At 49.4% G+C, this 15,129-nt stretch overlaps 1 protein-coding gene across 1 annotated transcript in view; it reads left to right on the top strand.

The window, feature by feature from the left end:
- The first annotated feature begins 2,191 nt into the window (after positions 1 to 2,191).
- Positions 2,192 to 15,129, top strand: part of SLC7A6 (solute carrier family 7 member 6) — a 31,014-nt gene continuing 18,076 nt past the window's right edge. The window contains exons 1-2 of the mRNA XM_059667685.1: positions 2,192 to 2,260; positions 11,841 to 12,390. Coding sequence (XP_059523668.1) covers positions 11,877 to 12,390 — 514 coding nt within the window. The 5' untranslated portion in view covers positions 2,192 to 2,260; positions 11,841 to 11,876. The remainder of the gene's footprint in view (positions 2,261 to 11,840; positions 12,391 to 15,129) is intronic.

Here is a 15,129-nt window from a genome sequence, read left to right as displayed (position 1 = left end):
CGGCCAGTTTGTTCAGCTATCTGTCTCAGTTTCTCCATTCCACCTGCCAAAGAATTTTCCTAGCTTCTTACTATCCTGTATCAGTCTGACTTTCCTGAGCCTCAGTTTGCTCATCTGAAGAATGGGGACGAACAAATACATTGAGTAACACTGATGGTGCTGGAGGACATCTGACTTAGTACTTACTTGGTGCAGAGTGAGCTTTCAGCGGTGGGCTGCTGTAACGGTGTGAGACCATGAACTCCCGTCTTTAAAACCCTCAAGACAAGTACGCAGGGTGTGCTCTCCCATGCCTTCCTTCCCTCTCACGTGTGCGTCTCCTAAACTCTTAAGGGTCCCACTTACAACCAGGGGAACAATGGGCAGCTGCAGTTCGTTCCGGCTAACCCCCTGAACCTGTTCCCAACACCCCCTTTTCTCTGACTTCCCTGTGAGCCAAAGCAGCCCAGCCTGGGCTCTCCTGTTGCTTCTTCTCTCCTAAGCCCTTGCTTGTTTCACTGTCCCCAGCTTTAATAATAAATGTACTCTTAAAATCACCTGGCCTCAAGTTGTGAAATCTTTTCTGCATGAAATCAAGAACCCAACACAAATCAGGCCAGCCAGAGGCAGCCCCGCTCCGGGCCTGGTCCCTTTTCCGGTAACACTGGGAGCTGGAAGGTCGTATATGTGGCTTTTGCAAGGCCAAGTGGACTGGCTGCTACTGAGTGACACAAGTGTCCAGAGCCCTTCCTCTGCCTGGCCAGGTAGGCAGGAGAACTGATCTAGGGGGTGAAAGGTCAGGCTCTAATGACTCCAAATATGCACAAACTCTCATTGACGCTTAGAGGTATTCCAAGCAGAGAGTATGAGGGCAGCACCATTGAGGGCTCTTCAAAGTTCATCTCAGGTCCACAGTACGGAGGAGGATGGAGAGGTTTTTAGGCAGAGGAGACATGAAGTCATTCCAATCTGTATTTTCAGAGCACCCCCTACCCGGTGGGGATGAGTTAGAACAGTGGTTCTCAACCTTCCTAATGCCGCAACCCTTTAATACAGTTCCTCATGTTGTGGCGACCCCCAATTTCATTGTTACAAATTGAACATAATGAAAGCATAGTGATTAATCATAAAAAAATACGTAACTATATATGTGTTTTCCGATGGTCTTAGGTGACTCCTGTGAAAGGGTCGTTCCACCCCCAAAGGGGTCGCGACCCACAAGTTGAGAACTGCTGAGTTAGAGGGAGCAGGACAGGGACTGGGAGGCTATTACCGCTGCGGAGCTGGAGGAGGATGGGCCCAAGTGCTGCCCATCTCTGGCTGGGTCACTGGGTGGTGGGGGACAGACGTTTGGGTAGGGTTAGATGGAGCCAAAGGATGTGCAGTTGTGAATACATTTCTGGGGGACATGACTCCTCATGGCCCAGGAGAGAGACAGGGCTTGAAGTGTGGACAGGAAGCTACAGGGGAGTGCTCAGCTGCCTCTGAGGTCAGGAGGCCCTGAACCCCATGGCCATTAGAAGGAAAGGAGCCCGCAGAGATGGAGAAGGAGCAGCCAGCAGGACAGAAGAGGCAGGAGGGTGCAGTACCCTAAGAGGGGTGTCCGCAGGGTCCGGCAAGATGAGGATGGAAAATGTCCTCAAGCCTGAACCCCAGAAAGGCCCGAAGCCCGGCAGTGTCCATGGGCCTGTGTGTGTGTGGGGGGGGGGGGGTAGGGGGGTGGGCTCCATAGATGAGTGGCATGTCTGAGTTGTGAATGTGGAGGACAAGTCCTGCGTCTGCGTCTTCCTAGGATCGGAGTGGAGGGCTGGCTGCCCAGGAGGTGAGGCTGTCAGAGCTCCTTATGTAAGCTGTGTGTGTTCCCCCGGCTGGGGGTCCCCTGGCTGGGGGCCCGGCCGGGTGCCTGAGGGATGGGGGTTTGGGGCCGGTGGGCGCCCTCCGCGGGAGCTGGGGTGGCTCCGTGCAGCGCCAGGGAGTGGCACGCCAGTTGGCACCGGAGGCCGGGCCAGGTCACGGCCGCGTGGGGCCCGGCATGGCCGTCCTGGGGACCGGCTGCCAAGTGCACGCAGAGGCCGGGAGAGCACACGTGGGTCGGGCCGCTGAGGCCGGGGCGGACGGCTGCCCGCAGGCCCCGAGCGGAGGAGCCGGGCGCCCTGTCCCGAGGCGGCGCGCGCTGTCGCGATCCGGCCGCAGGTGACGTGGCGGGGCGGGGCCTGGGCCGGGGCGGCGGGGGTGGCGGCCGCGCGACCGAGCATCCTGGTGCCGCCTGGCCACCCGCGAGGTAACGGGCCGCGGGCAGGCGCCGGGGGCAGCGGGGCGGCGGGGCGGGGCTGCGTCCTGTGGGGCCGATCTCCCCGCGTGGTCCCTGCGGCCGCTGCCCGGGGCGGGATGCGGGCCTGGGGCAGGGCGTGGGGCGGGCGGGCCGGGCCACGTGATGGGCGCTGCGGCTGAGCGCGACCCTGCGTGCGGGAGGGACCTCCCGCTGGCGTGTAAGGCTGAGCGTGTGTGTGTGTGTGTGTGTGTGTGTGTGTGTGTGTGTGTGTGTGTGTGTGAGAGAGAGAGAGAGAGAGAGAGAGAGAGAGAGAGAGAGAGAGAAGCCCAGAGCCTGAGGGTGACTGTGAGTGTGCAAGACCTGAGTGTGAGGGCGGCTCCGTGAGTGTGAGAGAGCCTGTGGGAGGGTGGCCCCGAGCAGGACCCTGACTGTGTAAGAAAAAGGGAAATTTCACGTGTGAGCCCCGCTGGCGGGAAAGGACCGGTGCTGAGAGCGGAGGGCGGAGGAGGGGAGGCCGGAGGGAGCGGGGAGGCGGGGGCTGCAGGGGGTCGGGCTGCGTGCGGTCCTGCTGGAGCCGGGGAGCTGCTGGAGCCGGGGCGGTGCTCCTGTCCCAGGGTCCTTCCCAGCGCCTCCGCCTCCTGGTATCTTGTTTGCTCATCTCTTGTCATAAATGGGAGGAGATATTTGTGAAACATTGTGAGAATTCTCCACTAAGCACTGAGCAAACAGTCTGGGTCCTGTGTAATGGTCCTTGTAAGTGGAACTCAGCAGGTCGTTGAACAGATGTTTTCTGAGCACCTCTCGTGCGCGCCGGGCCGTGCGCTCCGTGCGCGGTTCAGAAGAGTTCGGTCTCTGCCCGCGACGGGGGAGCAATCACGGCCAGCGCATCCAGCGCGGAGGCGGCAGACTGTGGGCCCATCTGGGGCTTATCTCTGAAAGCTGTGCCCAGGTCTGAAAATCGGGGAGGAGCAGGCTGCTGAAAGCGGGGGGCGTGCTCTCTGAGATGGTTGCCCACGTTGCTCAGGTCCCATTCGTGCTAATGGTTTTTACGCCCCGACTTTGGTCTCAGGCTGTCATTTCTGTTCTTATAGCTGATGTTCCTTTCCTGATAAATATGTGGAAAGCCACAAGCATGAATTATTTTTTCCCCCCGCCCTATCTTCCTCCTTCCCTGACTGGCTGTGGACTTTTATGGCAGACCAAAAATAAATAAATACCAGTTCTGTGACCAACCTCCCTGGCACCTCTTGGTACAGGAAATTTCCTGACCTCTGTCTCCAGGATGTGAATAATTTCTAGAAAGTGACGCAGATGTTGTTCTGGGGACAAGGGGCTGGGGGCAGCAGCTGTCTAGACATGAATGATTCGGGGGTGACGAGGCTGGTTTGCTGGTTGCTGTGGCTACACTCGGGCTGTGGGTGAGTGGAACTTCCCAGGAATTGAGTGCTGCCCCTGCTGGGCCTGTAAAACTTGGACTTTTTTCTTTCTTTCTTTTTTTTTTTTTTTTACAAAGATAAATATGGGCTGCTACTTACTAGGCTCTTTTTTTTTTTTTTGATAAATTACCTGTTACTCTTCGTTGCAGAGATTAAATGGCCAAGACAGACAAGTGGAATTAGGCCTCGGTGTGGAGACTTTATTTTCTTCATTTAGGATGAGGCGGCTAATGAAACTGCGATGTTTGCTTGTGTCTTCGCAGGTGAATGTTATCGCTCTGTTCTCTGTTAAACTTTCTTGGATCTTTGAGGTTTGGAAAGAGTTTTAGTTACATGCGCACGAGACTTGTAAAAAGACTTTACTATATCAATAAAGTATATAATACATTATCTCTTTCTAAAGAGTAATTGTGGTGGTGTATAATTAAAGGTCTTGCAACGAGGCTGTTAAAAAGAAATAGAAAACCAAAGCCATGGAAAAGACTAGATAGCAAATACTGTTGAAAAGTAAGGGTATTTATTCACTGAGATTGGAGCTGAATTTGATCTTGAGGTTTCTGGTATCCCATGTAAAAAGGCCAACGTAAAGACTGTGTCACATATACTTTGTTATTTGATAGAAGTACAATAAATATATATATATATATATATATATATATATATTTTAAAGTTTAAGCATTAAAAAATTAATGCATACTCACTGTGGAAAATTTTAAGACTCAGAGAAGTTAAAAAAAAAAAAAAAGTCCTCTGTGTTACCACCATTAAGATTTTGGTATGTCTCTCAACAGCATTCTCCCCCTCCCCCCCCCCGCCCCAATAGTTATCAATTATAAAAGAGGTTTTTAAACGCCAGCTTGTAAAATATTCTTTGTAATTGCATTTTGAAAGAGCCCCTTTCCCCCCTGAAAATTGCAGTCAATTGTTTTATGTCTAAATTTTCATAAGTAAATTTTAGTGGTCTGGTGAATTCCTTTATTATTTGCTGCAGGAGCTTGGAAAATAGGATGGAAACCTGCTAGAAAGCTGCATTGTGTCCTTAAAGTGGGGTTTAACACTGGTTTTCAAGACAGGAACTTATCGGTGCCCTGAGTGATTTAATGGAAATGGTCTTCGACAGTGATTTTAAAGACTGTGTATTTTGGGACTGAGAGGTGACTGATAAGTGTGTGTGATCTGCACACATCACTTTCTTTTATCAATTGAAGACAAAAGGATAGTCAATTCAGAGGTGATCTGGTAGAATTTTGTTGCACCCTCCCTCCCCACAAATACTGGGCCTCTTACCTAGAGATGGCGGGCTAATTACGAACTCAGTTGTAATCAGTGATTTTCATCCCTTTGCTGCAGAAAGGTTTGCAAGTCTGCTCCGTGGGGACAGGATAAACAGGGCATCTCACACAGTAGCCCACTGCTTTTTGAGACTGTTATTGTGACCAATTAAAGGCTGAGGAACTAAAAACCGCGGGCTGTGCGCCGAAACCGGTTTGGCTCAGTGGATAGAGCGTCGGCTTGTGGACTGAGAGGTCCCAGGTTCGATTCCGGTCAAGGGCATGTGCCTGGGTTGCGGGCACATCCCCAGTGGGAGGTGTATAGGAGGCAGCTGATCGATGTTTCTAACTCTCTATCTCTCTCCCTTCCTCTCTGTAAAAAAAATCAATAAAATATATTAATTAAAAAAAAAAAAAAAAAACCGCGGGCTGTGACAAAATGGGAGGAACCACTCACTGTCTTCGCCTAGCTTCTCTGAGTGATCACTTCCCTTTAGTTCAGCCTTTGCTGCTGCTGTTCTGGGGAGCAAGTGACTCAAGGTGTTTAGCGTTTGCATGGTTATTTTCCCCCCACCCCCATCTTTTTACCTGTATTTTATTTATGTCTTTTTTAAAAAAAAAATAGGTTTCCTATAGACTGCATGTTGGGTTTTGCATGTTTAGTAATCTCAATCTCTCAATGTCTTTCATAGGGTTTGTTGTGTATTTTCTGTTCTAGGTGTTTTCTGGGGGTTTTTTTTTGTATATTTTTATTCAGTGATCATGGACTGAGTACAGGTCCTGTCCTAGGCCTTGTATTGGGGGCTGCTGACACAGACAAGGAGCTCACAAACTAGTTGGGAGAGACTGACGCTAAGTAAATGCAGCAACAGAGTGAGGTGGCTGCTAAGGCAGACGTGTAGACTAGAAACCTTGGGGGTACAAGGAGATGTGTAGAGAAAGAGGGCAGTCAGGATATTATTGAGGGAAAGGTGGGCGAAGAAGAGTGTTAGAGGCAGAGGGCTCAGTGTGAACAAAGACGTGTGTGTCTGGTAGGCGCCAGGGTTTAGGAAACTGCAAGTAATTCAGTGTGACCGGACTGCGGGGGACTGTGTGCCTGAGGGGATTAAGCCCTGCTAAGAAGGTTGGAATTTGTCCTAAAGGCCTCAGACAGCACCCGAGGGAGGGTTCCTAACTGAGCTCTGATACTGATGGCGTAGATAGTAGGAGCCAAAGCTGTTTTTTCCCCATTGGAAGTCTGTCTCCCACCCCTGACTTGCCCCCATCTCCTGCATCGAGTCCTATTGCAGGTACCAATTTTATTTTTCTCAGAATTCGTGTAACTACTTAGACAAGAACTATGTTGGGGCGTTCCATTTTCAGGTCTTCTGGATCTTTGCTGATTTTATTTTATTTATTTATTTTTCATTAAATCTTTATTTTTTTTTTTTGAGGGGAAGGAGGGGGACGGGAAAGGCAGGGTGTGCTCTGGGGAGGGGAAGTGCGCTGACAATCTTTATTGTGTCCCCCTTTTTCCCCCCCACTGGCCCCTTCTAGCCCATCCCGCCTGCTGATTTTAGGTGTACTTGTTCTGTTGATGATTGAGAGAGGTGTGCTGAAGTCTGCAACTATAGTTTCGGATTTGTCTATTTCTCCATTCAGATCTATCAGTTTTTGCTTCATGTATTTTGAAGCTGTGTTGTTGGAAGAGATATATATTTAGAATTGACTTCTTGGTGAATTGACCTCTTTGTCATTATGTAATACCCCTCTTTATCCCTAGCAATATTTCTTATTCTGAAGTCTATTTTGTCTCATGTTCATATACCTACTCCATGTTTCTTTTGATTAGCGTTTGCATGGTTATCCCCCCCCCCATCTTTTTTCCTGTAACTTATGTCTTTTTAAAAAAATAGGTTTCCTATAGACTGCATGTTGGGTTTTGCATTTTTCGGTAATCTTTCAATGTCTGTCTTTTAATTGGTACGTTTAGATCATTTACATTTCATGTTATTTTTTTATATGGTTGGATGAGAATCTGTTGCCTTGCTAGTTTTCTGTTTTCTATTAGTTCCTTATGTTCTATGTTTTTTTCTGCCTACCTTTGGACTGGGCGCTTTTATGATCTGTTTTATCTCCACTGTTGGGTTATTATTTATACCTCTTTTTTTTTTAATTGGTTGTCCTAGTTTTACGATGTATATCTTTACTTAATCACAGTCTGCTTTAATTAAATTGCATAATTTCACAGATAAAACCCTAACAGTATAACTCTCAGTTCTTCCTCCGTATCTTTGTACTGTTGTTGTCATACATTTTGCTTTTACATGTGCTGTAAGTCCACAGTACATTACTACTATTTTTGCTTATATTCTAAAGCAATGAAAAATAAACAACAAAAAAGTGTTTTAAAATATTTACCTCAGGCCAATTGATATTTCCCTACAACTCTTGGAGGCTCTATTCTGTTTTATTTTTTTCACTTTTTCCCCATTTGGACTCTTGTGGTTTTCATTTCTTTGCTGAGATTTCGCATCTGTTCTTGAATGCTGTCCAATTTTCCTATGAGAACGTTTATCTATTAATTGTTAACCTACAAATAAAAGGCCAATGTGAGAGGCAACAAACATTTGAGATCTAAAACAATAGCACTGGTTCAGGTAGAGAGGATTAGGAGGTGAAGGCAGAGGGAGGGAGGGAAGGGGGAATGATGACATGAAAAGGAGGGAGTTTTTGTGGGTGTGAATAAGCTAAGGAAGGAATTTCCATAGGTGCAGATAAGCTAACAATAGAAATTTAAAGAATGTCTTTAAATTTCAGGCCTCCAGCCCAAAGGTTATTTTAGCCAGTCAACTTTCCAGAAGTTTGAAAAGTAAGATATGCAAGGCAGTTCTTCTGGGATGGGAGTTCCTCCTCCATGTCAGAGCGACTTTGCTTGTATTATTTTTCACATAGTCATAGTTATTTTCATTTCCCTGTCGGTAGTTTCAATAGCTGGGTCATCTCTAAGTCTTATCCTGTTGACTACTTTGCCTCTTGATAGTGGGTTGTTCCTCTTGTTTTATTCTGTGTGTTGCTTGTAGTTTGTTATCGGTTGCCAGGTGTAGGTGCATACCATTAATTCTGGGACACGAGCACCCCTCTTCTTTGACTAGGCTGTTGGTGTAGAAGTTTGAGTTTGTTAGGAGGGGAGTTGTGTTTGGGTTTTGTTTTTTGTTTGTTTTTTTTCAAATATATATTTTATTGATTTTTTACGGAGAGGAAGGGAGAGAGATAGAGAGTTAGAAACATCGATGAGAGAGAAACATCGATCAGCTGCCTCCTGCACACCTCCCACTGGGGATGTGCCCGCAACCAAGGTACATGCCCTTGACTGGAATCGAACCCGGGACCTTTCAGTTCGCAGGCCGACGCTCTGTCCACTGAGCCAAACCAGTCACGGCTGTGTTTGGGTTTTGTTGTTGCTGTGGTTTCCTTTTGTGTATCAAAGGCTTGGGGTCAGGTTTGCTGGAGGGAGGGTGTTTCCTGTGTTTTTGCTCCACGTTGAGCTTTAAGCCTTTCTGCACCTGTGCCCGAGGCTCAGCCGACCACAGTAGTCTTGTTGCTGGGTACGTGCTACAATTGTTTTGGTTCAGCCTCGCCTTAGGCAGCCCCTGTTTCCCTGGCTCTGGGCGCAGATGGATCTTTCTGGGTGACCCCACTCCTCCCCCAAAGGTAGGACACCTCTAATGCTCTACCTCTGGATCCAGATTTTCTTCCGCAGCTGTTTTGGCGGTGGTGACAGTTTGCTGCCTTTTCCCCAGGTGTTTCATATTTTTATCTTTATTTGATTTTTTTTTAAATTATTATTTTTTTAAATATATTTTTTATTGATTTTTTACAGAGAGGAAGGGAGAGAGACAGAGAGTTAGAAACATCGATGAGAGAGAAACATCAATCAGCTGCCCCCCCGCACATCTCCAACTGGGGATGTGCCCGCAACCCAGGTACATGCCCTTGACCGGAATCGAACCCGGGACCCCTCAGTCCACAGGCCGCCGCTCTATCCACTGAGCCACACCGGTTTTGGCAAGATTTTTCTTCTTTAGAGAAGGGACCAGGTAGACCTTTGTATTTTTCGCAGAGTGGTGGCTGCTTTCTTCAGAATAGGACTGCTGCAAGGCTTCCTCTGGTCTCCTCTCTAGTATTTCTTAGGAGCCTCCATCAAGGTCTGTGGAGAAAAACCTCTGAGCCTTAACCTTCCTATGTAATAAAAGCGTAGTATGCAAATTGTCCCCTCGAGGGAGAGTTCACCCAGGAGTTCGACCAGGGGGCAGGGCTGGCTGGGGGAAGGGAGGGAGGCCCTGGCTGGCAGCTGGCAGCCATGAGGGACCCTACCCTGCTGGTAATCTAGTAAGTTTTCCTGAATTCTGTGAGCTACTCTAGCAAATTAATTGAACTCAACTTACAGCCAGTCAGTGAAAAGCACTGGTAACCACCTGGACATCTGAAGTGCTAATAGGGGCAGGTTTGTGGGACTGAGCCCTTAACCTGTGGAATCTGATACTATCTTTTGGGTAGGTAGCGTCAGAATTGAGTGAAATTGTAGGACACCAGTCGGTGTTGCAGAATTGCTTGATGTGTGGAAAACCCACACAGACGTCCAAATAGAGTGCCCAGCTGGCGCTGACGGGACAGGAGGCGGCTGGCGTGGTCACTGGAGCCAGTTCTCCTGCTTCCGTGTCCAGTTGGGTGAAAAAGCAGCCCAGGTCTCTCTGCACCCGACTCGTGAGACGATAGGCTCCTCGGCTGTTTCCTTGTTTTGTTTGCATGCCTGGACTCACCTGACAGACGCGTGAAACAAATAAGTTTCCAATTGCCTGCATAGGGAAATCTGCAGGCGCGGTGCCTCCTCTAAGCAGAGGTAGACTGGCTCACCTCCTCTGGGAGCTGGGGAGGGTTTACGAATGCCCCAGAGAGCTTGTTATTTATTTTTTAATATATTGATTTTTTTACAGAGAGGAAGGGAGAGGGATAGAGAGTTAGAAACATCGATGAGAGAGAAACATCGATCAGCTGCTTCCTGCACACCTCCCACTGGGGATGTGCCCGCAACCATGATACACGCCGTTGGCTGGAATCGAACCTGGGACCTTTCAGTCCGCAGGCTGACGCTCTATCCACTGAGCCAAACTGGTTAGGGCTATTTTTTCTTTTTTTAAAAAAATATATATTTTTATTGATTTCAGAGAGGAAGGGAGAGGGAGCAAGAGAGAGAAGCATCAATGACGAGAGAGACTCATTGATCAGCTGCCTCCTGCACGCCCTTCACTGGGGATTCGAGCCCACAACCCAGGCATGTGCCCTGACCAGGAATGTAACTACCACCTCCTGGTTCATAGATTGATGCTCAATCACGGAACCACGCCAGCCGGGCCAGAGGACTTTTTTCCACCTGGGCTCAGGTCTGTGGTCTGACGGGGGACTGGGATAGGTGAGGCAGGAGTTTTGGGTGAGGCTGTGGAGATTGGAGTTTTGCCTGAGAACTGCTCACTCTTGAAGGCCCTGATTCCTTTGCGCTGAGCTCAGCGAGGCGAGGCTCTGGCACATCCATTTCCTCGAGCAGATGAGAGGCTTCTGGGAAGCGGACGTGCTGGTTCATTCATTCTCTGTTTGAGATGCCATTCTTATCCAGGGAAGTTATCTCCATGCCCGTGAAGGACGGATTCCTGGGTGGGAATTACATGGCCTACGGGATTCCTCTCTCCGGAAGGTGAGTCAGGAATAGGGAATCTGAATTCCTGACTCCGGGGCACAGGCACTGAGGGAGGGAGAAGGCCACGCCGAGTGGAGGGCCAGGAAGGTGCCGTCTTCCTCGGAGAGATTCTGGGTCCTTCGTAGGTAGGTTGGTGTAGAATCCAGCGTCCTTGAGGTTTCTGGACTGGCCCAACTTTAATCCAAAGGTGGTATTGCGTGCACACAAGCGTGCGTGCGTGCGTGCGTGCGTGTGTGCGTGCGTGTGTGTGTTCCACCTCCCTTTAGGCTGTCTTCCAAAACCAGATCTGTGGAGAAGAGGATCTTGCCTCACTGAACCTTATAGCTTTGATTGGGTGTCAAGACTTCTGGATCCTGTTCTGGGAGAATCTCCTGGTAGACTCAGATGGTAGTGAGGGGCATGCTGAGGAGAAAAGCGAGTAAGCCCATAGCAGATGAGCTCCACGTTAGAATGCCCTCTGATTACTCTTTCTCCATCTGGTCTTGAAAAAGAAAGGTGGTGAATGGGCACGGAGCCATGGAGGAAGTAAGGTGGGTGTTTTGGAAAGAGCAGCATCTCCTTGGTCCAGTCTCTGCAACAGTGATGTGCCCTTGTCTGAGCATCTTCCTGGCCCTTCCCACCACATGCTCATGTTCTCTGCCCGCCTCACAGCAGCTGCAGACCTCTCCACATGTGGCTGGAGGCTGCAGAAGTCCCTGTTATGTTGGGGTGGAGGTGAGTGGGCAGGATTACCTGGGGACGGACAGATTACCACGGGCTGGCCAGGGCTGTGAACCTGGTGCCGGGACCCTGGGTCTTCTCCACCGGGCAGGTTTGCAGGTCTTAAGCTGCAAAAACTACGTCTCAGGAGAATCTGTGCTCTGGATGAACCCAATGCCAGCCTACCCTGGGCGTCAAGCCAGGTACCTCATGTTGGAGGTCGCCTTCCTCTCTTGCCTGATCGCTTCTGGTATCTTTCTTGGGAGCAGTTTCCACTTACTTCCCTGAGTCCCGTGGTGGAAACAGACAGGCTCATTGATTTTAGGTCTGTGTGTGAGGCGTGCTGTTCCCACACAAGGGGTGGGCAGGGGCATCTGCCTGCTCTGCAGGTCTAAACTAGCGCCTCCCCAGCCCCTACCTTAGACTGACATACTTCCATCCTTTGCCAGGCTGCCGTCCACACTGGTGTGAAGGAGCTACTCGCCATGGAAGCCCGGGAGAGCGCGGCGTCCACCTATCAGTTCATGTCCGAGGCCAACCAGCCCAGGGAGGAAGATGATAGCGCGGCGCCTCAAGGGACCACAGAAACTCTGCAGCTGAAGAAGGAGATCTCCCTGCTGAACGGGGTCAGCCTGGTGGTGGGCAACATGATCGGCTCAGGAATTTTTGTCTCGCCCAAGGGCGTTCTGGTACACACGGCTTCCTACGGGCTGTCGCTGGTCATATGGGCCATTGGCGGACTTTTCTCTGTTGTGGGTGCCCTTTGCTATGCAGAACTGGGGACCACCATCACCAAGTCGGGGGCCAGCTATGCTTATATTCTAGAGGCTTTTGGGGGCTTCATTGCCTTCATCCGCCTGTGGGCCTCCCTGCTAATCGTTGAGCCCACCAGTCAGGCCATCATCGCTATCACCTTTGCCAATTACATCATCCAGCCCTCCTTTCCTACCTGTGATCCCCCTTACCTGGCCTGCCGTCTCCTCGCTGCTGCTTGCATATGTAAGTCTGGGGGCTCTGGGGGAGTCTTGGTGGGGGTTGGCGGTTACTTTAATGATGCTAATAGTACCTTCTATTGAACAGCATATTTTGCTTGTTGGGAGGAAAAGAGGTATTATGTCTCTTCAAGAAGTAATTTCTTTTTTTGGAAAAAAAACAATATTTAAATATATTTTTATTGTCCTAACCGGTTTGGCTCAGTGGATAGAGCCATCGGCCTGCGGACTGAAGGATCCCAGGTTCGATTCCGGTCAAGGGCATGTACCTTGGTTGCAGGCACATCCCCAGTAGGGGGTGTGCAGGAGGCAGCTGATCGATGTTTCTAGCTCTCTCTCCCTCTCCCTTCCTCTCTGTAAAGAAAAGTCAATACAATATATTTAAATAAATAAATATATTTTTATTGATTTCAGAGAGGAAGGGAGAGGGAGAGAGAGACAGAAACATCAATGATGAGAGAGAATGCATTGATCAGCCCCCTGCGCGCCCCCTACTAGGGGTCGAGTCCGCAACCTGGGCATGTGCCCTGACCAGGAATCGAACCGTGACCTTCTAGTTCATAGGACAGTGCTCAGCTACTGAGCCATGCCGGCCCGGGCTCAAGAAGTAATTTCACCAAAGTCATTTGGTCCTGAGATAAGGGTACAGGGTGGGGTGGGAGAAGTTTAAATTTGTTGTGGCTGTGAATGCCTCACATTCCTTCCACTCTCGGCTGTCCCTGGGTTCTGTTCCCCAGCCTGTGACGGGTCGGTGCATGTCTTACTAGTATATTTGTCTTGTAGGTGTTTTGATTGGAATCGATATCACTAGTTATAACTTAACCCGGAAAAAAAAACATAAGTGGTGAGGCCTTGATTATGCTGCAAAAAAAAATAAAAAAAAATGTTATTTTGCTTCCCAGCTTTTTATCTTAAACCAGTTTAGAGGCATCCGTGAGGAGATCGCTTCTCTAGGTGGTGGGTGATCCCTCAGGCCCGCAGGCCCACAGGTGCCGCTGTCACGGCCGGTTCTAAGCAGCAGGCACCGCACCAAAACGGCTTCCCCCACTGGTGTTTCAGATTTCTTTACGCTGATCTGTAAACGAGTCCTGCCTGGGGCCAGTGAGAGGCAGGTGGGCGGCTTCTACCCTGTTATTTGGGTTTTTGAGGAAAGAACCCAAGAGATCTCAGTGGATCCCTCTTTCTTTTTCGTTTTTCTCTCCTAAGGTGGTGAGGAGGGATTCTGTGTGAAGTCACCGAAAGGGAAAGAGGTGCCGGTGAATTTCCCCAGTCCTGTAGAGCTCGTGTGTTTTCTTTAGCTGCGAAGTGGCCCAGAATTCCCTGTGTTCCTTAGCATTGTGTTTCCAGAGGCACTTAATTATACCGTGTTCTTTCCATATCTCTGCTTGCAAAAGTTCTGGCAGTATATGTAATTTATCCTCCGTGTTAAAAATAGACCAAGAGCACCGGATTATAAAGGATTGTACCGTACACTGTCCCTCCTAACATTAAAGGCATTTGTTACAGACAAATGTTAAAGGGAACCCCTCCACAGATACCCCAGGGAGGGGGGAGGGGGGGGACGCAGTTGTATATCTGATAGGATTTGGCCAGGGGGACGTTGGCCCGACTGAGCTCTCTAAAAAAGGGAATGGTTTTCTGATTATAAAACATATTCATCAAGGAGAAAATTAATTTAGCCTCAGATTACCCCTTAATCTACCACCAAGAGTTGAGGACATTTTTTTGTTTTGTTAATCCTCACCCGAGGATATTTTTTCCATTGATTTTTAGAGAGAGTGGAAGGGCCGGCACTCTAACCACTGAGCAACACCAGCTAGGGCGGTAGTTCTTGAGGTCCACAGGTCCCCTCTCTGGCCAGGGGCCCAGCATTGTAAGTCTAGGTGCCTAGCACTCGATTTGACTGCAGAAGTGTATGTTTCTGGCTTAGTTATTGTCGGCTCGTTTATCTCTGCGGGATCCTCCTTTTTCTGTAGCCTCACACACCTCATTGGTGAGTATTTTCTGGGGCGGTTTCAGCATGGCAGTCAGTTCAGCACCGACTTAGAGGCATCAGAGCAGAGGCCTCCTCACAGTTGAGACTCCATTGCCCCTGAGGGCTTGTTTGGCCAGGCCCACAGTGAGGAGGAGGAGGAGGAGGAGGGGGAGCGAGGGGGGAGGAAGGGGGAGGGTTGGGAACGGTTCCTTCCCCTCCCTGTGGCCTCTGGGAAGAGGGAGCTGTGACGGTCCGCAGAACTGGGACCACAGCTTCAGGTTGCCAGGCCAGTTCCTCATCGGAGAACATGAGACTCGGCGCAGGCCTGTCTGAGGGCACATGCATTATTCAGGATTAGTTTGTGTTCCAAACACTGAAAAGCAAAAGCAGCACGGCTCACACATATTGACATTTATTTCTTCCGCATGTCCGAAGCAGACTGCGGGCGTGGGGCTTGCAGGATGACTTCATAATCCTTCAGGGAGCCGGGTTCCTTCCTTCTGCCTCCCGGGTCTGTCCTCATTTCTAGCTGGTGGTTCAGGCCCGCTACTCAAGCTCAAGCTGTCGTATCTGCATCATGGCTGAGAGCAAGAACAAAGAAAGGCATGCCTCACCCTTTAAAGAGATTTCCTGAGGTCTTATTCATATAGCTAATGCATGAAAACATTCAAACCTGTGAGGAATTTTTGTGAGTTTATTTGAGCCAAACTGTCGACCATTGCTGGGAAGCAGAATCTCAACGTATTGTGTTAATAATGGCAGTTTTTCACC

Source organism: Myotis daubentonii, chromosome 15 (genome assembly GCF_963259705.1).
Source record: "Myotis daubentonii chromosome 15, mMyoDau2.1, whole genome shotgun sequence".
Classification (NCBI taxonomy): Eukaryota; Metazoa; Chordata; class Mammalia; order Chiroptera; family Vespertilionidae; genus Myotis; species Myotis daubentonii.
The sequence above is the reverse complement of the archived record's forward strand: the minus strand, read 5'-3'. Positions and strand labels throughout refer to the sequence as shown.